This window comes from Clarias gariepinus, chromosome 19, assembly GCF_024256425.1.
Source record: "Clarias gariepinus isolate MV-2021 ecotype Netherlands chromosome 19, CGAR_prim_01v2, whole genome shotgun sequence".
Lineage (NCBI taxonomy): Eukaryota > Metazoa > Chordata > Actinopteri > Siluriformes > Clariidae > Clarias > Clarias gariepinus.
The window spans coordinates 20,816,555-20,842,786 of record NC_071118.1 but is presented as its reverse complement, the minus strand read 5'-3'; the positions used below and the strand labels follow the sequence as shown (position 1 = coordinate 20,842,786).

Here is a 26,232-nt window from a genome sequence, read left to right as displayed (position 1 = left end):
AGGATTTTGTAAGCATGCACATCTCACCCTCTCTGCAATGCACATTTTCAATGTGCTTTAATGCAGATGTATAACCCAGCCTTCAGACATCAGAAACGAGCGGATGAAGGTTTTTTTTTCTGATGTCCCTAGAGATTTAAGTCCAAACTTAACAGATTGTTCAATACACTTCAGTCCGGGCTGCTGTATAAATGCGGCACAATACGGCAGGCTTTGAAACAAGGATGCAGATACTATACCGGCTATGACAGCATTCTGACAACATTCTTTACTCAGAGTTTTTGTAATGACTACTACGCATGAACCCTGAATAAAAAGCAGTTTTACCGTGGTAGTGTGCGGAGTATTACTAATGTGCTGCCAAATTTGCAGTCTTCACCATAAGTAATATTGGGAGGGGTGTTCAAATCAAACTAGGACTTTTTCATTGTGCATAATAACAGAACACAGTTATGAAACTATAAAAACTCTCTTTATTTCTCTATATAATCCCCTGCTACAGTACATTAAGACATTTATCCCAGCATTTCAATAGTGCTTAAATAGCATCAAAGTTTTCTCAGAATGCCAGAACCATGATCAGACAGTCTGCTTCACGTTGGCCTCCCAGGAACTCCTTTAATAGCCCAAAAATGTGGAAATCATTTGGAGCAAGGTGAGACATGAGGGATGTGACCCAGCTCAGTTCCTGTAATGTGCAAGTGGTGTTCGTGAATGATTGTGTGTACAGTTCCAACAGACAGATTTCAAGGGTCAGGCATTTCACTCATTGAAGGTCCGTGGGAACGACTGCAGCGGGCTCCAAGCCATCTTAGCTGGGATCGTCATTCACAGACATACGGTCTCCTTCAAAATGTGTGCATGGTTCAAATGTGCTTGAAGTATTCTGTAAATGTGAATTGGTTTCACGTATTCATTTATAAGAAATTCATCAACACGTCCCAGTTTGACTCAAACACCTCTCATCATATCAAATTTGCTTAATCCAAAAAGCACATGTACGTAAAGATTTTCAAGGGATCTGCATTAGGGTTCTACAAAGAGAGAAAACTGAAAAACCCTTAAGAGTGAAGTGACAAAAAAAAACAAGGCACACAATTATAAAATGCAAGTACAAGCAAACAGCACGAAATCTTTAGTTTTACATATTAAGTTACCTTTATTCTCCAGGATTAAAAACAAATCTTAATCCATAATACTGCTCAATATAAAGCCTGATATAAGTTCTTATATAAGAGAAGATGATGGATGTAGGTAAACGTTATATCAGCAGAATATAGACTATATTGTCATTTACAGGGATGGGCAGAATATTTGAGACGTACTATATCTGAAATATGAGATATCATGAAGTACCAAATGCAAAAACTTGTCTTACGTAAAACAAATAGATGGTAATGTGTCGAACAGTTACAGCTGTTACACTGTAGACTATGTAGTGTTTAACGGATTTGATAAGGTAATATCCTACACTATTCATCATACTTTGTGCTAGCTGGTAAGCACATTTAGGTTTTCTGTTTCTACTATTAAGCAAGAAATCGATGCTGCAGAGAGAGTGAGCCCATGATTTGCTGCCCATGCTAGCTTTTCTATTTATCATACATATTCACTTTAGCCTAATGCACAAATAAAAAAAATATTATACCAACTAACTAACTAACTAAAACTAGAGTTGTATTTCTCAGCCTGCCAGCTGGACGCCAGATACACCATTACTCCATTTATTTGATCTATTTCACCAACATTAGGCCTTATTTCCCTGATTAAAGACCTTGGTTAGAGAACAGATTTGTGTACTGCTGCTTTCATGTCCCAGAATTTTTTTTTCTAACTAGAAAATAGGCCACAATAGATCTTATTTATTTTTATTTAAGGTACATTTAATTGTGTACGACACTAGCCTAGGCTGTGGTGTATTTTCCCCTATCCTGGTTATTATAGTTAGTTTACGCCATAAACCTGGCACGTTAAAATGACTAATTTGTTTATAAAACGTTATGTTTAAAATGTGCAGTTGGCGACATTGGGTAGCATAGTTGCCTTCAAATTGTGCCTCTGGTTTGTGCCTATGCCTTGTGGATTTACACCAGGTATTCCAGATTCCTCCCACGAACATTATACTGTAGGATAGACTCTGTGTGTGTATGTGTGTGTGTGTGTGTGCGTGTGTGTGCATGTGCCCTGTGATGGCACGGCAACCCATCTAGGGTGTCCCTGATTTCTCTGGGATAGGATCCAGGCCTCTCGTGACCCTACACAGAATAAGCACTCACTCACTTACTTCCTCATCGACACGAGGTGTGAGGCGGGGTACACCCTGGATGGGGTGCCAATCCATCACAGGGCACACACACAAATACATACACACATTCACTCGCACAGTACAGGAAATTTGGAAACGCCAGTTAGCCTAGTCTTTGGGAGAGTGTGGGAGGAAACTGTAGTACCTGGAGGAAACCCACCAAGCACTGGGAGAACCTGCGGACCCTGGAGGTGCAAGATGACAATGCACCATTAATCCACGTGCTGACACAGGATAAGCAATTTATTGCAATTATTTTAAAAATAAAACAGGAATGCTAAAGCAAATCTCAGGATGTTGGTCAAACTTGAAAAGATCGGAATAGGCAAAATAAAAGATTTAATTGACTTAACAATAGACTTTACAACTATATGTGAAACCCGTTGAGGTCGTCGAAAATCAAGCTACTGTCCTGAACAAAGTCGTGATGTTTGTTTGTTGTCTTATAATAAGAAAAAGAAACAATATAGCAAAAGTGAAGTCAAACTGCTCGCACGCGCTTAAGTGCCGCTGCCAGCCTTCCCCGCGCGCGCTCAGGGTGGTTCCGTGAGTGAGAGCGCGCGCGGATAAAAGCGGCTCAGATGAGAGAGAGAGAGAGAAAGAGAGAGTGTGTGTGTGTGTGTGATGGGGGAATAACGGATTAGCGGGAGGGAGGGAGGGAGAGAAGGAAAGAGAGAGAGAGAGGGAGGGGAAAGGGGAGGGAGATTTTTCGCGATGCTTTTCCTCTCTCTCTCTCTCTCTCTCTCTTATGTTCTTGCCCTTGAGCGCGCGGGGCAAATCCGTTCCTTTAAAGTCGGGAAGAGCAAAGGAGGGCGCGTGGAAACTCCGGCGCGTGACTTTGGGAAGCTGCGTCTTCTTCCCGCATCTGATTCACGGCTCCTCGCGTTCGGAAGTAGGGCATCTTCCTGGGAGAACACTCGAGTGCTGCTTTCACGGGGGGGAAAAAAAGAAGCAACAAACAAACAAGGAAGAAGAGCATCTTTTTCCCACGGGGGAAGACCGGAGCGCGCGTGAGAGAAAGAGAGAGCGACAGAAAGAGAGAGAGAGAGAGGAGGGGGGACACAGGGGCGCGCGCACCTGCCAGAAACGCGCCACATGGAAAGAGTCTCGCGCAAAAGCGTCCGGTAAGTACTGCTAAACTACGAACTATACGGTAGCAAACCTGCCCCAGACCTACTGCAGTGGGGGAAAACACTCCGGTTTGCGGTCCACCCGCATCCCACACGGATGAACCACACCGAGCTGTCACTTACGCGACGGCGCTTCAAAGTTGCTCCAAAGTCGCGTCTCCGGTGATGCGCAAGTCATGGCGTTATTTATTTATTTATTTTTTTTAATCAGCGTTTGATCGTTGTTCTATCTTGCAGTAACTCGTATTTACTGTACCGGGGACGCGACACACCCCGCGCGCGCGCTGCCGTCCGCTATGCGGAGTAGAGAGAGAGAGAGAGAGAGAGAGACGGGGCGAGTCCTACTGACTACATTTCCACTACAATCACCATACAGTATAGTGCACTGAATTTCCTGTTCCTTAATGTCCTCGGTTTCTAAACCAGTTACCAAGAGGGATTATGGGATTGCAAGCCTTCTTCTCTACTAGAAGGAAAAAGTCCAAAAAGTTTAACTTTATCAGCTTATCAGGCAAATTTCCTCTTCTGCTCTCCATTCATAAATTAGGCCAGTCCTTCTGCATAAGTTTTACTCATGCTTAGTGAAAACAAACATAAACATACAGAAGTTTATTTTGTACTAACAGACTTTCATTATTACTACCACAGCACTTCAGTGCAGCTGAAAACACTCACTCACTCGTCGTTTATACCGCTTTATCCTGTATGCAGGGTTGCAGGGGGCTTAGAGCATGAGGCAGAGTACACCCTGGATGGAATGCCATCCAACGCAGGGCATACACACACAATACACACTCACACACTCATTTACACACAAGGGGCAAGTACCCGGAGGAAACCCATCAAGCACGGGTAGAACATGCAAATCCATGCACACAGCCCAGAAGCGGAAATTGAACCCGGACCATGGAGGTGCAAGGCGACAGTGCTAATCACGAAGCCACCTTGCCACTTATTTTGGTTTTATAGCTGTTCTGATGTAAAACGCTAAAGAAAATATTGTTTAAAATTTTATAGGAAAACAATCAACTGTGGGACCTTGTTACCACACTGAGTATTGGTTATTTTCAGATAACAGCACACCCCAAAGTGTATAAACAATACTTTAATGCCTCTTATAGCTAAAACAGCAAACTGTAATTGCTAAGCATTTTATGTACTCGGTTAAGGAATGACAAGTCATAAATGTTATCCATTCATATCCAGTGGTACGAGCTAGCGCTCAGGCTGTCTGTAGAAGGTCATTTTTCGAAATCAAGACTCCTTAAGGTCATTAGCTCATCTTTGACACCAAAGACACTCTGTAAAGTCACCCCAAAGATGTTATGAGGTTTGAAATTAGTCCTGAAGCCGAAACATTTTTAGGACTTTAATGATCCTGAAGACGTCCCGAAAAGGTCTCTAGTTAGTCTGGAGGTGTTCTCATGCCAGCATCTTTAATGTCTCTTTAGATGCTGTAATGACGAAACATTGTACATGTAGCGTGTCATGTCACATACTGTAGAGAATTACAGAGAAAAGTCGCCCAGACATATCAGAAACCGTTGAGTTTTATAAAACCAGTACTGAAACCTGCATTAAACTCAGCTTAAGCAGCCTTATACTCTCCTTACTATTTGCATTGATTTAATGTGTGTGGAAAGTTACCAAGGTTAGGAATGGGATGGATTGGGTCGTCCTACAACTTCATTTGTAGACAGATAGAAACTGAACGATAACCAGCCACATTGTGCTCATTAAAACAGTGTCTGTTTTTTGGTTATTTATTTATTTATTTATTAAACCTATAAAACTGCAGACTTAGACTTATAAAACTGAAAAGGCCTCTATTGCTAATCACATGTCTGAAATGATCAGTGTGCATGTATAGGTTAAAACCTAAACTGAACTGCAGTTATAAGAACAATGGTTCCTTGATAGCTCTTTATATTATGAGGAATGTTCAAATTAAACAGGGCCTTAATTGTGCAGAATAACAGAACACAGTTAGAAAAGTAAAAATCTTTATTCAGCTAGATAATCTCATGCTACATTAATGCATTTATCCTAGGGTTTCACTAGTGCTTGGATACCATCAATTTAGAAACTTTTCTCAGTACACCAGAGCCATGTCTGCTTCACACCTGAATCCTTGGCCACCCCAGAAGCAGATGGAAATGGCCTGAAGCGCGGTCAGGACTGTACAGGGGATGTGGCAATAGCTATGTGCATGAGGTCATGTATTGTCATTGAAAAACAGAACAACTTTAGTGCTTAAACCAGGTTGTTGTTTTTTGTTTTTTCCACTAAGAGCATTACATTCTGTTAATGTTCACAGAAAGGACTACAATGGTCTCCGCCATCTCATGCCATGCCGCGAAGTGTCTCATCACCGTACTGTACTTCTGTAAATATACTGTACAATTAAGAAATTTCAGCACAAGTCCCTGTTTGACTTGAACACATCTCATATTATCGATGGAAATTTGCTATTTACCATTCATGCTGATAATAATAATAATAATAATAATAATAATAATACCCTCACAAAATTATGTAACAGGAGGGAAAGGTGAATTAGCATTCTTTTTTGTTTACTGTACTGTTTTTTGGTATTTATTTACACCATGTTCAGCGATTAATATTGCATTATTGCCACAGTGACCTCAACAGGAGAGTAACAAAATAACTGGGCACCACAGTTAAACGGAGAACATGGTTTTCGATTACATTAAATTTAATGAATTAAATGAATGTGGATTCAGAATAAGATCAAGTCAAGTCAAGTAGGCTTTTATTGTCATTTCAACCATACAGTTTAGTACATGATGAAACAAACCTGAGACAAACCAGATTAACATTATAAATGAACAGAAACTATTCCATAGTAGAATACTATACTACACTAAGTCCTATACAGAAAAGACAACATATAGTGCACGCGCAAATGTGCAAACAGTGTCGAGAATTAGTTAAAAAGGTAACCTTTATCTGGCATCATTCGTCTTATCCCTGCCATCACAAATGCATCAGCATAACATAATATACTAGAGTGTAGCTGAGTATGACAAGAAGAAGCTTTTGTACAGTTCTTTGCTTACTACATGAGTGAGTAAAGTGTTCAAACAGGGAAATGTGTATAGTGTACTACTGATACCTGGAAGGTGTCCCTTTAGGCATTCAACAACCACAACTCGTATGAAGAGGAAAGGGCGGAGCCACAAGATGCCACTTTTCATTTATCATGGAAGTTGCTTTGGCATTGTACACTGACATGGTACTGTACTTTCCATTTAGTACTAAATGCTAGCAGTGGAAGCTGGTAGTACATAATTAAATAGACAGTGCAATGTGGGGGAAAAAATGGTGGCTCCATTATACCCTAGACAGTTCTGCTACATGTTCGTGCTGTGCGCTTATTATTCTTAACACATATGGCAAATCTGGGTCTTAAAGAGTCTCTAAGCAGAAAAAAACAGAACATTCCTACATGTATTTGTAATAACGCAGGAACACTAAAAGCTGTGGGTGTAATGATGAATGATTTGCAGCAAGGCATTAATTAAAAAAGCAACAACGGAAATGAAATAAATAACAACAATAATTATTAATAATCATTTGCTAATAACACGATTTTTTACTATCATTTGTTTAGTCTAGTGATCTCTGATCATGGCCATGCAGGATTTTGATTTCATGGTTCTTTATCCTGCCAGGTTATAATAATGCTTTCTAACCCTCACCAATCTCCTTAGTTGTTTTATTTGTATGTGTAACTCTTTATTAAAGAGGACTTAGAGTAAAATTGTCTCTTACTGTCTTGGTTTCAGGAACATTAAGTTTGGTGAACGTTCAAAGAATGCCAGTGACTTTGAAGCTGTGATGGACAGGAACCTGAGATGGACAAGGGACTTGACTTACAACTGACACTGAATTTGTATCTCCGTTATTATTTTACCAACCATTCCTTATCTCAAATACAAATTCAGATACCTCATACACAATGATCGTGGCAAGTTTACCAGATGCTCTCACGTGACTCCTGTTCTATGCCAACATCTCTTTCCTGTGAATTTTACGACGGCCCTACTCTTGTTTCCTGGTTGGCGCTTGTCATGCTGGCACGAGCCACTTTCTTCCTCCTTGTCCTCCTGCACATGCTGGGGCAGGTTCGAGGCCAGTACGAGCTGTGCAAGTCACTCCTGACCACGGATGAGGGCTCAGTGTGGGAGCAGCATGCGTGCCAACCCAAGGCCCAGTCAATGAAGGAGTTCATGCGCATACGTGTGGAACCACCAAGCATCACGTGTGGCAACCCACCTGAGAAATTCTGCACACTGGTGAGTTGCTATAATTATACATATAGTAAATTGCGGATTAAACAACTATTATTTGTAAGAATAAAGAGTGTCTGTTTTATTATTTTGTTTATGGAATGACATGTGTCCAGCTTAAGAAGATGTAAAATGCAAGGGTATTTTTGAATATTTCAGATAATTTGCATGTATAGATTACGTGTATTGATTAACCTTAAAAAGATATATTTTTTTATTTTTGAAATTTATGTTACATATTTCCCCATTATTACTGTATATAAATAATTTAAATGAATGAGTGCAGCCTTTTTAATTTAAGGGTTTGCTGAAAATTCCTGGATCTTCAGGATATTCTTTGCAGCATAAAGACACCCGTAATTTGCCAGGGAATGTGCGAAGTAGCCCGCTAACTACAACTACAGTACATCTAATGTATAATGGATATCTAACGTAAAGAAAAGTTTAATATCTGATTTACTTCTTCTACCTAATCAGTGTAATGTAAGCTGTGTATTTTTTAACCCTAACCCTAACCCTAAGCCTAAACTGTCATAAAAAGTATGGGCACAAGCCAGACATTCTTATCTTACTGGCACTGGATAAAAAGAAGAAACAGGTCAGTGGAAAATATCACATGACCACCATAGACTTAAACTTCTAACGAAATTTGAGAACAGATGAGCTCCATCACTCCTGAATCCATTTCCTCTTTTAATGCAATGTTGGACTCGCTCACTTTTTCTCTCCCCTCCCTTGCTGGCTCTCATATGTCACTGCGGAATCAGACTCCATTCGTGCCTGAAGCTTAAGCTTGATAACTTTGAAAGGGATGTAAGATGGCGTATAACGTATGCGAACAAATGCGTACACCCTTTGTGACTCAACACTTTTGATACAGCACTGACGGCGAATTATTATCACACAAACAGGACCATCATGTTACACAGTAGAAATGTGGGGGGAAACGAATCAGTGACGTTTCGCACTACAAAATCGAGTTTTAAAAAATATATATTTTATATATTTTTGCATTTAGGGTGGTAAAATGGAATTATTTTATTAAAAGTTAGTAAAGAATTGTAACAAAATTTGTAAAAAAAAAAAAAAATAACATTGAACTGTGCTTTTTTTAAAAACAAAAAATTGGGATACTGACAGAATTCCAATACAAATCGAATCAGCAGCAGTGGTTAGCGCAGTCCAGGGTTCGATTCCTGCCTCTGTGTGCATGGAGTTTGCATGTTTGCCCCGTGCTTGGTGGGTTTCCTCCGGGTACTCCGGTTTCTTCCCACAATCCAAAGACATGAGGATTAGGCTAATTGGTGTTCCAAAATTGCCTGTAGTGTGTGAATGTACTGTATATATGTGTGTGGATTGGCACCCTGTCCACCTTGCGCCCCAAGTCTCACAGGATTATATGGTATAGACGGTGAGTGAGTGAGTGAGTGAGTGAGTGAATGATCAAATCGGCATCTAGTGATCTGGTGATTCCCATCCTATTATACAGTACAGTATTGAAGTTTTTTTTTCTCATACAGTAATGTTTTTACTTTATTAGATTATTTTTTTTCATTTTTATATAGTAATTACATTTATATTTAAGCATTTGGCAGACGCTCTTATCCAGAGCAATTTACAAAAAGTGCTTTAAAGTTTCCATCTTTGGATATATACTGACCTTGGGTTACTAGGTTACTAACTAAGTGCCATTAGTCAGCATTCGGGGATTTTTTTAACAAAAGACTTGCACTTGGGAGAAAATAAACCCAAGTTGCATACATGGAGTTTGTGTTTATTTTGTAAAAGTAAATTTCTGTCCACAGGTATGTTGCGTTACTGTACCTGTCTTAGGTACTACAATTTGTCATCTTCAGTAACCACTTTATCGTGGTCAAGGTTAAGAAGGATCCAGATGAAAAATATATCAATCCATCATAGTGCACCATGCACACACATTTACACACACCTAAGAGCTTAGCAGAGCCAATCCACATACTGCCATGTTTGGTGGGTGGAAACCGGAGAGTCCAGAACAAGCACCCACATACACAGACACAGGAAGAGCATGTGAAGCTCAGGAACATGAAGAGTAACCCGAGCTGAGGACCCTGGCGCTGTGACGTGGACACACTATCCACTGCACCACTCTGCCTCTTTGGATTATCTAATAGAAATGTATTAGTGGTCCTTTTGCTAATTGGACTCCCATCCGTGGTGTGTTTCTGCCTCAAGCCCAGTGTTGTCAGGATAAGCAGTGTAGGATGTATAACTTAGAAGCTCAAACTATAAGATGAATTGATTAATAAGTTTTTTTATGGAATCTGTTTTTAGGAATTAATGATTTGACACATGATAATGGGAGGTTTTCAAGAACAGTGCAGTAGTCCCAGGAGACTAATCTTTTCGGTTCGTTATCAGGTTTTTACCAAAGTGTGGTAATAAATCTGCAACTGTTCAAGATGTGTCTAATATGTTGCTGCATTAGAGGTTTATTACAGTTTCTAAAAGCAATTTAATGGTTTCATCTTAAGATCTATGAAAGTCTACAGGAGATAATGTTTGTGCAATGTTTGTCTTAATAAGAAAGGATTTCACCAACATTCATACGAGGGGTGTTCAAGTCAAACAGGGACTTTTGACTGTGCAGAACACAGACATGAGAGTAAAATCTCCCTGTTTAATCCCTTGCTCCACTAATGCACTTATCTCAGCGTTTAACTGGTGCAAGAAAGTTTTCTCAGTGTTCCAGAGACATGACCGGACTGCCTGCTTCATGTCTGAAATGCTAGCCTCCCAGGAACTCCTTTAACAGCCTAAACATGCTTGGAGCGAGGTCAGGACTGTATGGCGGATGTGGTAATAACTTCCTGCTGAATTCCTGTAATGTAAAAGTGTTGTTTGTGAATGATTGTGTGTACAGACAAATGAGTCTCCTCCACAAGTTTGTGACAAGTTATCATCAATTTTCAGGGATCGACTTGCTGAATGTTCATGGAAACGTCTGCAGCGAGCTCCAAGCCACCTCGAGATCATCATTCATGGCTTTCTTAAAAAACTTTTGCACTGTTTGAATGTCTCACCGCGGCTAGGAGTCTCATCAGCATATATAAGCGTGCTTGACGTCTTTGGTTTTACACCTGCTATGACAAGAAAGTTCAACACAAGTTCACATAAATGCGAGTGCTTTGAGCAAAAAAAAAAAAAAAAGAGCCAAGGAAGTGGCTGAGGTCAGCAGAGAGCAACACACTGAGGTGTTGTTTATCCATGTGGTTTCTTGGCAAACTAAAAGTGCCCAAACTAAAACGGAGATTTGGGAGGATTTCAGATTTTAGCGCACTGTTGGAGACATCTTGACATGTGAAGGACAACAGAGAAGTCAGAGGTGAATGTTTTCAAATATTCATTAGCAATAGCATTAAGTAAGAAAAGCAATAAGAAAAAAGAACTGTTAAAGGTAAAGTTGCACCGTTTGAACGAATTAAATTATTTATAAGAGTACTTTATTTATCATTTATGAAACAGATCTAAAAAGCTGAAGGATAGAATTCTGAGAGGCCTAAGCCTCAAATCTCACAGCCAACTCTGAAATGTTGGCAATCTTTCTTCATGCACACAAAACACACTCATACGCTTCTGTGTCGTGTATTGATGGTGCAACCTGCTAATGCACTGAGCGCTAGAATGTTCCTTGAATCTCAGTATGCTGTGAAATATTGATGGCTCCCTAATGGCGGATGTCCAACTCAGATGGACAGGCATATCCGACTCAGCAGTTCTCCTACACAGTCGTCCTTCTCTCCTTCAATCTTCGCACCCATTCATGCATTGGTTTATTCCTCAAAAAGGATTAATGAAAGGATAGACAGAGAGGCATGTCAGATCTGACCATCTCTTCTAACTCTCCATTCCCCTTTGTATCTCGTAGAAAGAAAAAAATTCTGCAAGTCATATAAGACAGATGAAGGGGTCTCTTTTCATTCTTTCACACCATCATACACATACTGAAAACTGGCAATTAAAACTGAGATGTGAGCCATGAAAAAGTCACATAGACCTTGCCCGCTTGCCATCCCTTTACTGACCCTTCCACACCATGTAAAAAATCCACACAGTAAATTGTAGAGTCAAAATCCAGGCACAAATGGGTCATGGTCCAGTGCTGGGCCAAATCTGATGCGTATATCTGGCCCACCGTACCTCCATGGACAGCCAATAACAAACCCAAATTTATGTGGCTGCCAGTAGGCACACATTTGTTGGCACGGGTTACAAATGTCGTGTAAACCTTAACCGTGAGTGATTACAGTTGACTCTATTTTATTCTACTACAAACTTGCCCTTGCCATAATTGACAATTACAGAAAATTTTATATAAAAATAAGTATTTACATTTAAATCCTGTTATCTGTTTCATACAGTAATTGCACTCCTTGATTTTTCTTTTTTTTAATCATTATTTTTCCAGATTTTTCCTATTTTAGTCGTGTCCAAATCCCACCTGTCATTAGTGCACTTCCCATCAAGACTACTACTACCAGTCAGGAAGGGCCGAAGACTATCACGTGTTTCCGCCGAAGCATGTACCACATGACGCCAGCCGACTGCCTCTTTTAAACTGCTCACTCACGCACTTTTGGGAGGACAGCAATATCTGCCCCTTCCGCTTTCATGAGCTCACAGATGCCCGTGACTGGCTTACAGCCATGATGGATGTGAGAGCACTAAGTGTCTCTCATCCCTCCCCGCTGAGAGAGCTCAGCCAATCAGCTCTATCTAGGCCCCCGGCTGCGGGAGGCTACAGCATCACCTGGGAGTCGAATTCGCGATCTCCGGATGATAGGGCGAGCACTTTACCACTGCCTCTCTGTGACCTTGACTCATTATAGCTAGCCTGCATATAATAAAAATACATTCTTGGATTGAAATATCAGACCTGAGGTCTCAATGTTGTACTAAATAACAGCATGGCTGTGATGTGGTCAATTATTATTATTATTATTATTATTATTATTATTATTATTATATTCAGCACAAGAGCACAGCCCTGTGATTATGATTTGTTTATTTAACCACTTATTTTGGTCCACAAACACATATCCTAGCAGGACAGGCGCAGCTGGCGACAGTTCACTCCATTTAGGTGAAAGTACTGTAGTTTTAAATTAATCTTTACAATATGTACCCTAAAGATTAAGAGAATAAACCAGCTAGGTAGTGGACAGTCTTGAGAAACTGGCGAGATTTAATTTGTATTTCAATTTATTCCAATTTACAATATCAGGTATTTGAGTATATATATATATATATATATATAATTTTAGTCCCAAAAAGCAAAAAAATGGAAAGCTAGTGCACTATGGTGTACAGTCCCTTGTTACATTTCCGGAGTAGTGTCCTTGATCAGGGCTTGGAGAGGTACTTAGGATTCAGCCTTGTTTTTATAAAGATATTATATTAAAGATATTAAAGATATACCATAGATAGTCTGCTTAGTACTGTAGCTTGTGTTAGTCAACAAAACAACAAAGTGGATTCAGAGGCAATTCGGAACAACTTTAAGATGACATAACTGTTTAAGATAAAATAACATTATCAGATGTGTTTTCTTGTTGAAAGTGCTTCCAGGACTGGTTTTGAATGTGGGTTTTGGCAAGCAGCTGCTCTCCCTTAATTCCATTAGTGCAGACCGTACCACCCATGCTGGCAACTTACAGTTAGAACACCTATGACGCGGAGTGATACACATACTGTAGTTACACGTGCCAGTGCTTTACGCTCTATATCGCCTCTCATGGAATGCCTGTCATCCAATCAGATTACAAGTTGTTTCATGATTGTATTTATACCACTCTAACAGTTTAGATTATTTAAAATATGTCAGATGTTCCCATGTAATGTACTCCGAGTAAACTTTCCTCATATAAAGCAGGTAATGATTTTTATTTCATACTGATATTGATTTTATTGTTACATTTTCTGGCATCCCTTGATTCTCAGCTGACAGTTCGCTTCATTTGGTTTGAATTATGGTTTATATTGAGATAGAAACTGAAACAGTTTACTAGCTTAGCAATTTGCTTAGCATTTGAATTCTGTTCTTAATTCTGCATTTACTTCTGGTCTTATGATAGAACTGAACGGAAATATTAGATTCAGAAGATCACTGAGTGCTCTAAAAAAAAATCCATTCATTCATTCATCTTCATTTCCTGCTTTATACTGATCAGGGCCAAAGTGCCTATCCCAGAACACCCTGGATAGGGGGTGGGTGTCTATCCCAGGGTGCACACACACACACACATACACACATTCACGCAACTTATCATAGTCAAACCACCTACTGGTCCGTTTTTGTGAGGACACTGGAAAACACAGAGGTAACCCAAGTAGACACGGCGAGACTCAGTGTGTGATACTTCACACAGACTGTAAACCGAAGACAGAAAAAAACCCCGGAGCTGTGAGGTGGCGACGCGTCCCTTTAGAAAGTGATTCATACAGTATTGTACTAATTATAAGCATATAATTGTAAAATGCACAGTCAGTCACACCCTTTATGAACATCACCATGAACACGAGGGAAACATATTGTCGCAGTAATTCCTGTAGAGAGGGAACATATGTGCGCTATATGTGTTAGTTTCTAACTTTCGATTCCTGCTTGGCCCAAAAAGGTGTGAGATATACCATATAAAATGAAGCCCGCAATGCAGCAGTTGGCCATTAATTGCGCAATTGTACAGGTATTATGGTGACTGTCCATATCTTGGTGGACAGAGCAGAAAACGCACCTGAATTTGCGAGCTTTCCTGCCTCCAAGCTTATATGTGTATGAGGTCAGGTGTATTAATGATGGAAAATCACTAGCTAAGCGGAAAATAGAAACACACAGGGAACGCAATGGAAGATGTGTGAATTGTGTGCACATGCAGTGCATTGGAGAGTGTGTGTGTGTGTGTGTGTGCGTGTGTGTGTGTGCGCGCATGCATGCGTGCTGGTGCATTTGCTCCACCACAGAGCTGCTTGTTTTAGAGGCCCAAATGAGCCAGAGCTAAAAATAGCAGAGAGAGAGAGAGAGAGAGAGAGAGAATCAGCTGAGGAGACAGGAAGAAGGAGGGAAGAGAAAAACAATAAAGTGTGAGGAAGTTACCTATGGTTAAACACAGGGAGGAAAGGTGAAAGTTTTCAAATGGAAAGGGCAAGCAACCGATTTAATACAGGAAGCTACTATAGGCATGCGTCTGTACTGTACATGTTATAGGATATACAGTATTATAACGTTCAACATGCAGAATTTCCTTATTATGGATACTTTAAACTCGTTCCAATTTTTATGCTGATTATATGATAAAGTTACATAAATAATACAAATTCGTTCTACATTGTAAAACAATGCTGAAGGCATCCAAGATATACAATAATCCACTTTGAACAGTTGATATTGAGATGTGTCTGCTACTTACATTTGGCAGACGCTCTTATTCAGGGCGACTTACATTTTTATCTCATTACACATTTGAGCAGTTGAGGGTTAAGGGCCGCGCTCAAGGGCCCAACAGTGGCAACTTGGTGGTTGTGAGGTTTGAACCTGGGATCTTCCGAACCGTAGTCCAATGCCTTAACCACTGAGCTACCCCTGGCCCCTTATGCTTTGTAAAGCCTGTTAATTGGTGATGTTTGAGGCTGATACAGTAACTCTAAATGACCGTTTTGGTCCTGCCTTCCTGAGAAGGTCTTCTCCAGGTCTATTCCAGAACAGTTGACTTTGTGTAACTGCTGATTGTTGTCATTTTTACCTAATTTATCCAACACCATATGTGTTATTTCATAGTTTTGAAACCTCCAGTATTGTTCTATAATGTAGAAAATGAATTACTCAACAACAACAAAAAATATTCAATTAAATGTGTCCAACTTTTGACTGGCACTGTACAGTACATATTCGCTATCACGAACATTCATTATTCTGCACTATTTCTCAGTTACAATTTGATTTGAAGCAAACTTGTGATATTTGTTTACTTGCCTGTTGGAAAGGTTAGATTTTTCTTGAGGCTTACTATATCTCTTCCACTGAAGCATGAGACTACGATGGATTTGATCTAACATGGATCATCAGCTTTTGGAGTCCGTGTCAGCTCAAGTGCAGGCTGTCATAAAAGTGAGATGTTAAAAAAAAAAGACCAAAAAAAAAAACCCAAAGAAATTCTTAAATTCATGTAAATATTTTACATAAATAAAATAAAATTCTACATTTCACAAGTTGCCTTTTTTATTATAAAGAAAAGGAATACAGTTTCATTAGTCTCATGTCTGTGGAATGTTTAAAAACAGTATAGTCTCCGGTCTCTGCGAGGCATCTACATTACAAATGATGACTAGAATAGAGAGGCTAGCCAGGACATCACCCTTCAACACCTGGTGCCACCAGGTGTAGCCATGTTTAGCTGAGTGGGTGGAGGCACTGGCCAGGATTCTTGCAGTCTGGCCCTGTGCCCTCTTTATAGACTGTGTCATCATTCTCCCAGCAGGCAGAAACATCGGTGTCCGTTGGCACCCTTGTCCGAGATGTTTAAATGTCCCATTGTGATCATCACTCACCTCTGTGCAGAAGGTATGACTGGTAGGAGACAATAGACCCCCCATCACTGTAAGCGGTCCTGCTTCATCTGTCCACATGCCCATGTGTATGTATATATGTGTGTGTGTGTGTGTGTTTGTGTGTATTTGTGGAATGCATTAGAGAACCCATATACTGTAATGGATGAAACTGAATAAAGGGCGATAGAAACATAATGCATCATTTGTAGCATTTCAAATTGCATATTAAACATGTATTTCCCTTTTAAAACAATATAACTGTTTATTCAATAACATTAAATCAACCCCAACAGCATGCTTGTCATCAAATGCATAAGATCACTGATCACTTACAGTACACTTAATGTTTAGAAACCAGAAATGGTGCAAAACCTGGATGGTAACTTCTCTAAAGCAACGCATAAACTTAAAATGACAACAAATCAATTTAGTAAGTTAAGGATAAGCTGATTTCATACAAAAAATGAGCTTGTATTTCTTATAAAAGAGTGCATTCTAATGGTTTAGCAGTTACTCTAGAATTAAACTTATTAGATTACCTAATGTATAGCAGGAAGTACACAGTAAAAAGAACCGCTCTTTATATCCATGCATAAAGAATATAAAAGTGTCTGAAAAAGAGAAAACAAGCATATTGCGGCCTGTCTTAAAGCAGATCCTTTAAGACTCATTAGGGTCATGGAGGCCTGGAGCCTATCCCAGGGAACTTAGAGCACAAATCAGGGCAGTGTCTGAACCAACCATACATTACAGGCAATTTGGAAGCATCAATCAGGCTGCAGTGCATATCTTTGGATTGTGGTGGGAAATCAGAGTACACAGAGAAAACCTACCGAACACGAGGAGAGCATGCAAACTCCACACACACGCAGACCAGTGACGAGATTCAAACCCAAACCCTGGAGGTGCAAGGCCCTTAAGCTGCCGTGCCACCAAAAAATGTGACACTGATTCACAAATTACAATCCTTATTAACTTTGTCGTCCTTTAACTTTATTTTAGCTATGATATTGTTAATGTATAAGAACTGTTATACCACTTAATTTTCTCTATGGATGACTAGACTGTACTGGCGCTTCCTCTGGTACTGAGAAGTAGCCTAATAAAGTCTAGTTTTTATTTTCTAGCCTCTATAGACAGTTCTGTTGAATACGAATTCTCAATGATGTTGCTATAGAGTTAACCTTCTACATACACATATATATTATCTAATAGAAAAAACTAAATGACAAACCGAAAGTTCTTGTAAATGTTTTGGAAAAGTTTTATATTTGTGTGTTTGTAATCGGCTTTGTGTGCATTACTTACTCGTAAAGAATATGCTCCATGGGATGACATAAAATATAGCTTTTTACCAATTTGTGATGCAGAGAGCTGGAATACAGAATTGTAATGTGAAGGTTGTGAACTGGCTCACTGTACCGCTGCTGTCAAGCATTTTAAACTGACTACAGAGGTGCAACACATGAATGCTGAAGAGAGGAGCATTAGCATTCACTACTACTGGAAGTGATGTTCAATATATTTGCACCTTTGTCTTGAAGTATCTAATGTCTGCTTGCAGACCAGCTTAGAGTTCTAACCTTAAACATAAGATTACTGGCTCTAATTAATATTTTGCTGGGCATAAATGATCCCTAAAGCTAAGTCTAAATGTACAGTGCTGTGCAAAAGTCTTGAGCCACCCCTAATTCTTTTTATATTTAATTCAATTTAAAATGAAATTAGAAGAATTGGAATGGGAGCAAATGTTTTATTGTGATAGATGGCAAAGTGCCTAAACATGCCATTTAAAAATGTGTTGTTTACTGTATGTGACAACCTCAGCAGCATCCTCATTTCCCCTCTCGTCTCTTCAAACCATTCTGCATTCACCATCATCAGTACAACGGGCTGATAATTTGCCATCATCTGCACCTGTTTCTCACTCATTCACACCCCAGGTCAGATGGTTTTATGCTTGAATGATTCATAGGTCACTGTGTGGCTTAACAAAAAGAATTTTTTGAAGTTGGTAAGGTACAGGGAATGGACTGGAGAAAAAAAAAGCACAAATAAGAGCTATAAAGTACTCCAAAAAGCCTGGGGAACTATTCCTTAAGACTACAATAAAGTCTGGCTTTTTGGAAGCAAAATATGACAAAATGAGGGCTGGCATTTTAATACATGAGCGGACATAAAAACAATTATAGCTCTGCTTAAAAATTTATGTCCATGTCAGAATGAAACAAAAATGTAAACTTGTGGGCAGAACTGCGTTTGTCTGAATGTGCATGTAACACATAAACAGCCCAATGTCTATAATCATATTATCTTAAATATACTACATATGAAACAGAAACTGTATGACAGGTACTGTATAACTACACCAGTCTAAATGTATAAAGTAATGTAATGCCTCTACGACAGTATAAAAATTAAGGTTGTATTCAAAGTAGCAGCCTATAATTTTAACAGCGTATTTTATGATATATGTGTAAACATTTATTAGGCCCTACATTTCCATCGGGCACAGTACATACTCTTGTAAAAAGTATATATATATATATATATATATATATATATATATATATATATACACGCCTTGGATAAAGTCATAGAGATTACATTTCCGCTATTCGGATACATTAACTGAAGCTCGGTCTAACTCATGAGCTAGTTTTTCTCCTGCTTGTGTAAAATTTGTAGCAGTATCATTCTTATAGTCCTAATACCTTTATAATACTACAACTGTATTCAGCAATTCCTTTTCTTGTTCTCAAAGCTCTCCTTATCTTCAGCATGTACAACAAACCCCCACATTCTGTGCAGCAGAGCTGATGTCTTTAATCTTTACCCCCGAAAAGGAGGATTAAAGGTTTTTCAATAATAAGTGAAGCTGCACAGGGTACAACAGCAGGTATAGGAGGTAAATCCAATTTAAAGACCAAGTACCCAATTTTAAATGCAGGTAGTGTAAACAGGCCAAATCAGGACTGTGAATGCACCAATATTTCCTGGTGATTTTTCAGGTTTAATGTTGAGAGTACAGTATATTTTTGTATTAGATTTTACGATTTGATGTTGGTTCACCAGTAAGCACACGTGTTGAGTCATAGAACCTGAACCAGGTCAGTAAAACCGGAATCAAGGATTGGTAACGACTGGTAGAATAAAAACACAGAGGACAGTGACAATGAATGTTAGTGATTATAACCATGATTGAAACCCGGAGTGTATAAAATAATCAGGAGATCATGAACATTAAAAAGTCTCAGATGTTTGAGGTTTGTTATCTATGGCGGCCATGTTGGCAGGTCTGCATGAACATGAGAAAATCTGAGATATTTGACATTTGTAGTCTATGACTGCAATGTTTGCAGGTCTGCATTTTGGCAAGTGGTGCAGATGTGATGGGTGCATCGCTTCATCTGCTTCCCTTCTTATCCTGATGCACCCATCACTCTAGAATGGGGTCAATCTGGACTCATCAGACCACATGACCTTTTTCCATTGTTCCAATGTCCAATCTATCTTATATGCTCCTTAGCAAATCCAGGCCTTTTTTATGATCCTCTCTAATAGATTGTTTTCTTATGCGCAATATGCAACGCTTTGATTTTTAACTGTTGATTTTCTACCATGCAATTTCACTAAATGTTTAAGTTATTTCCATTCAAGCTTATTTTTCCGGCCACATTTCTTCCATAAAGTTGATCCTTAAGGGGACACAGCATAGTGCTCACTGTACAGGCACCATTGTGTGCTGTAATCAAAGCTACGCTTCAATCAAAACTTTTTTTTTTTTTTTTGGCGAAGCAGTGTAGCATTTTTGTTTAAATAACCCACTCAAAATATCTATCTGGAAGACTCCATTCAAGACTCACAAACCCTACCAAAATTTATAAGCTTAAAAAACAACCTTAATGAGTAAAAAAGTTGAGAAGTGAGAAGTTTCACCATCATGACCATCTCATGTCATGACCCAAAAGAGTTAAGCGTAATGAAACAATAACATAAGTAAAGGCCTATAAGTATCTTTACAAAATGTGAATATTATAAATATTTACAGAAAGGACTAACAGATTAAATGATCAGAACAAAATGTTTTGCTGCAGCTTGTTCATTAGTGTGTCAGCAGCAAACTTTAAACCGTATATTTTCGTATATATATATATTTTTCGTATTAAAAAAATTAAGGAAAAGTTACAACCACAAGTGTTTTAAGTTAAAAGTCTATTGAAGAGACGATTTGTCACCTTAAATTGTTACATTTTCATGATTAATATGAATGTGTACTGTATATCTTGATACGATACAGACTGAAACAGAGCCTTAACTTTACAGGTAAATAAAAAGAAAAAAGAAAAAAAAAAGATTTTTATCAACAAAAAAATTATGAAAAACTGCATAATTGATTTTAAATAGCTGTATGATTTTTTTTAATTATTATTTAATTGGAGATAAAACTTAAGAATGTGTTTGGTAATGTTTGATTGTTTGATGTTTTTTGTTTAATGATGAAATAAAAGAAAATACAGTAGGAGTCAGAATAGAAGCGCAAAGCTGCTTAAGCAATTCGCTTTTTCTCAATGTTGAGTTAATAATAATAAAATTGAGTTAAATAATATTCTATCATACAGCCTTGATAATGCTTTGATTTCGCTTCATAATGAAGAATCATCCATTTATTCATATTCAGCAAGTGCTTCATCCTGGTCGGGGTTGCAGGAGATTCAAAAGGCTATCCTGGGAACACTCGGCGTGAGGCAGGAATACGCTCCAGTCCATTACTAGGCATCACACACATGCTTAGATGCAATTTAAAGACTTACGGAGGTGAGAGGAAACTCAACAAACAGACAGAACCATAGATGCTGAAGCTGTGAGGCAGCCACGTCAGTGCGATCACATCCAAATAACACTCGTGGAATCGTCTCAGAATATATACTGTAGACACTCGTAAGATCTCGGTGTGTTTCTCACTTCTCTGTGCTTTCTCTCACTTACACACAGCACGTGTGAGGGTGTATTCCACAGAGTGCTGTATACTCAGTAATGCTCTCATAACATACACTTGGTTCATATTGTGTTCCCCTTATAGTGACACACTTTATGAGTCTCCGCTTTACACACACACACACACACACACACACACACACAGTTTTAATCATTGTTTTTGCAGTAAAATACATGACAGAATCAATAGAAAGATTTACTGCATAGAACAATATCAGATTACTTTTTTAAAATATATGATGCATTTTATGTTTAAAAGATTAAAATTAAACACTCAGGTCCATATCTTCTATTCCAACCCAAGCACAGATTACTGGTTATCACCAGTGTGTTGCCTTTATTGCTATTTCTGGGTCATTATACAGTATAGGGTTATAAAAAAAAAAGGGGGGAGGTCGGGTTGACAATCAGAAACTACAGACACACTGGGATCCCATTCCAATTTTAAAAGACTCTTTTGCTACTACACCCTAAGACCTCCTCCTTAGTGCAGGTTGAGGGATAAACTGATATTTTCCTGTCCTTATAAGCAGCTGTATAAGCTACTGTATGTCCCATTTCTAAGAGTCATGGTTTTTATAGATATTCATTATTTATACCATCACACCCAAATACAAGAGGCGTTCGAGTCAAACCAGGACTTTTAACAGTGCAGAATAACAGGAACTCCTTAAATGGTCCAAACATGTATAAATGGCTTGGAGCGAGGGCAGGCGATGTGGCCATGACTCCCAGCTATGTTTTTATAATGTGCATCCAATGTTTTTGAACGATTGCATGTACCATTACCACAGACAGATGCGTCTTTTCCACAAGTTGGTGTTGAGTAATCCTTTGATTTTTAAAGATCAGGTTTTTTTCACTCACTGAATGTTTACATCAATGACTGCTCCGAACCTTTAAAACGTTTGCACCATTCCGATGTTTTACTGTGGCTCATCACTCTATTGTGCTTGTCTTCTGTAAATGTCAATCGGTTTTATGCTTTTATTCATAAGAATTTTCATCACAAGTCTCTGTTTGCCCTTCAACGCCCCTCGTACTACCTAAATAAAACAAACATAATTATTTTATTAACAGTTATGGCTACTAAGACCTAGGTTTATTCAAAATACTTATTTATTCATCCAAATGTATCATAACTTCTGCATTTGTTACATGTAACGGATATTATAAAAAACCCATGAAAAAAATCTAAAATAATAAAACAAAAACATGTCACTGGGAATTAAAGGGAATGAGAGAAACTGATTTGATTGGATATCACATAAGCTTGATAATGTATTCTTTCATACGCAACCCCTTCTTACACTGCTGCTCTGTGTCACACTACCATCTGCGCTGATGGCCAGTGAAATAGGCAGTGTGCTGATCGAATGTCTTGTTTTTGCCTGTGCGCTATGATTACAAAAAAGACCCTCCAAATTACTACCACTTGTCTCCATAAGGTAAAGTGACCTGTAGCTTCATTTACACTTCAGTTTCATGTACAGATGTTATTTTTACTGTGCATGTCATGAAGAGGTAAAGGCATAATAACTACAGACTTACAGAGAGTGCTGTTTCCATGAGAAATAAGCATTGCATGTTCCTTCTACAATACCAGTTCCAGGGGGTAGCACTGTTATACCGTCAGAAAGTTTTAACTAACCACATGTGGTACTGAATATTTATATTTTGTGCTTTAAATGTGCAAAAGAAATTATGGAATTCCTCCAAAGGACAGTATTAAATATGTACAAGTGATACTATTCAATCATTAATCGTACCCTCAATTAAGTCCACAAAAGGTTGATTAGAGCATACCTCATCTCATCCCATAAATCTCAACTGGAGTGCCGACAACACAACATTTGTCAATGACCAATTAAAAAAATAGCTCCTTATATGGACATACTGTCGTTAGCTGTCGATGGGGGTCGCTTCAGTTATCAGCATGATGTCAGAGCAACACAGCATGGCTTACTGCAAAAAAAGGAAAGTCTAGTTTTCTCATAAAAACTGAACCTTCAAAGATGAATGGACAGATCAATGTATGTTTATTCTTCCTGCAGGAATTTTAAAACTAGTTTTTGTCTTATATCTTCCGAAACCGTGATGCTAATAAAAGCAGTGATGTGTATCACCGCTGTGAGATAAAACCTGCGTCGTTAGAGCAGATGCGCATGAAGGCATGTAAAATACCTGATGCGCTAAAATGCCTGACCTGGCATGGATTGCCCCCCTACAAAATTGCTTTAAAAATAGATATTAAGTGTAAATCAAAATGTTATTATCTATATAAATAAAAGAAAGGTTTTGTCTGTACATTAGTCAGAAATCACCCTTTCAAAGATATCTTCATGTTTTCATTCATTGGAGGACCTCAAACCTGTCTTTTCTGTCTGTATGTTTGCTTGTCTGTATGTACAGTATGTCTGGCCAGCCAGTTTTGTGTGATGCTGTGACAAAATCTGGCCCAACAGAATGTAATTAAACATTTGAAGTACTTAGATATCAGCCTGAAGTTTAACCTGCACCATAAGTGAAATAAAAAACTTGTGTAAAAGCGATGTTATGAGCAGTTATGTGCCGGATTAAATAAGCTACAAATAAGCGACTTGCTCAATGTAAACAAACCCCTGCTCCTGAAGCAGATATTAATTAATAAAGATGAAATTAATATGTTTACAGAACAGGAAATGTATTTGGCTGACGGCGAAAAAAGTACAACTAAGTGTAAAACAAGACACAAGACACTGAACCTTTCAAAAAAAAATTTGTTTGTATTAATAATTTAGGCAGAGAGTTCTTAGAAAAAATTTCAGGAAAAATTTGGCAACCCGTCAGGTTGTTTGCATAATCAGAACTAGAAATCTCACTTGTGTGTCAGCTCAGAATATTTATTTATTTATTAAATTAATGTTAATACTGACTTTTAGACTTACCATAAGTTCAGACTACTAGATTGCTGACTCTTGTAACATTTCTGCATATTAATATATTGTATCTTACGAATACATAAATCCAAAAAAAAAAAAAAAAAAAAAGGTATACAGGACAATCAACAAAGGTCTTATTAATGAAGCGGACATACAGTAATGACGGGTCACTGATGAACAAGCTTCCGCCATGTGACAAGTGCTTACCACTGGTCTTTATTAACATACAGTATCATATAATTTACATAAACTGTGGCTTACGTTATGTGCGTGCATCTTTAGCAACCCAATAAATACAATGCTGCGTCTAAAGCTGTATTTTCAGGATAACATTGTAATATTTCAAGGATACAGTCATTATGCACTATAAGAAAGCACAAGCACTCTGAAATAATAGTCTAGCGTAGGATATAAGGAAATGCAAGTGGAGCACTGATTTCTGCTTCTCTCTTTTCTCGACAGATGCTTACATTCAAAGCCTACTTCTAAACCATTATCCGTGCAATTTTAGGATTTTTACACATATAAACAGTACTTTATCTTTATTCCTTACGTTTTGACTTACATATATAAAAATTTCCCAGAATTGCAAATGAAACAATGTGCAAGGTATATTTTATACACACTCCAAATATAAAATACTTAGCGACTTAAATGTGCTCATTTTACTTTCAGAATAATTAGTTAAACTCGTTTATCAAGGTATAAACTTGTTAACTATATACACTGGTATTGTGAAAAAAACAATTACACGCTCATCGTCTCACTCGCACGCAAATGCATGCACTGCCATGCCGACAGTACCATGCCGATTGTTGTCGAAGAGATAGGATTCCAGTGAGGATAATTGCTTCAGGGGCTTAGCAATGTGGGCCACCTGGCAAAACAGTTGGCGGTGTGTGTGTGTATGTGTGCGCAATATTACATGGGCCTTGGACGCTAAGTAAAAGGGAGGGATGGATTACATACACTTCATATGCTGTACCCTGTACCATGCATATATTTAATGTGCATATGAATAAAACAAAATTTAGCTATTGATATCAAATTTCTATATTATTTTATATACAACCTGGGAATAAACACATGCACACATGTAGAAAAGCAGCCTACAGCGCTTCTGTCGTGTGTAAAGTCCTAATACACTTACACATGTAGGCATACACATGGACAGACTCGGTTATCTGTGTCAGCTGGTGGATTTGCAGTGGATTTGATAGACTCAAGCGCTGTGTGTAACGTTCTCAGCCTTAATCCAACTGCAGTTTGAGCGTGCTTGAGTATTAGAGGTTAAGATGGCATGTGTGTGTGTGTGTGTCTGTGTATAGATGCTGCTCGTCTGCTGTCTAGACTTTAAGACTGAAGCAGGTTTAATACCTGAACAAATAATGTGTTTTACATAACTGAGTTAGTCAGAGAGAGACAGAGACAGAGGGAAGAGGTCAAGTACATTAAGAAGTGAGGAATAAAGTGAAAAGGAAGGAAGAAGGAAAGTTAAGTGGGTGAAGAGCATAAGTGAATAAGTGATGGTGGGTGAGAAAAAAAAAAGTTTTTTTTTAGTCTGCGTACAAGGCATTGAATGGGAAATTAGTCACTACTAACAATACCTTCACCGTGTCCATTGGCAACTGTTTATCTCTCTTTCTCTCTCTTTTTTTTCTTAATAAATTATAATAATTCCCTGGTCTTTCCGGATTTTTATTTCTTCCTACAGTGTAAAACAATACTGAAGATGCCAAAATGTGTAATAATCTCTTTTAAATATGCGCTATAAAGCCTTTATAATGGCTCTAGTCTAAACTGCTGGTAATTAGTGATTTCTGTGGCTGGTAACTCCAAATAAACTTCTCCTCTGCAGAGGTACGTTTTGATCTTGTTTTCATGAGAGCCAGTTTCATCATGATGCTTGATGGGTTTTGCAAATGCACTTGACAATACTGCTCTGGCAAGAACTATTCCAGAACTGAGCCAGAGCTGACCGC

The 26,232-nt window shown here is 38.5% G+C and overlaps 1 protein-coding gene across 1 annotated transcript in view; it reads left to right on the top strand.

The window, feature by feature from the left end:
• Positions 1–3,084: 3,084 nt before the first annotated feature.
• The window catches only part of ntng2b (netrin g2b), a 73,433-nt gene continuing 50,285 nt past the window's right edge, over positions 3,085–26,232 (top strand). The window contains exons 1-2 of the mRNA XM_053479276.1: positions 3,085–3,429; positions 7,245–7,754. Coding sequence (XP_053335251.1) covers positions 7,440–7,754 — 315 coding nt within the window. The 5' untranslated portion in view covers positions 3,085–3,429; positions 7,245–7,439. The remainder of the gene's footprint in view (positions 3,430–7,244; positions 7,755–26,232) is intronic.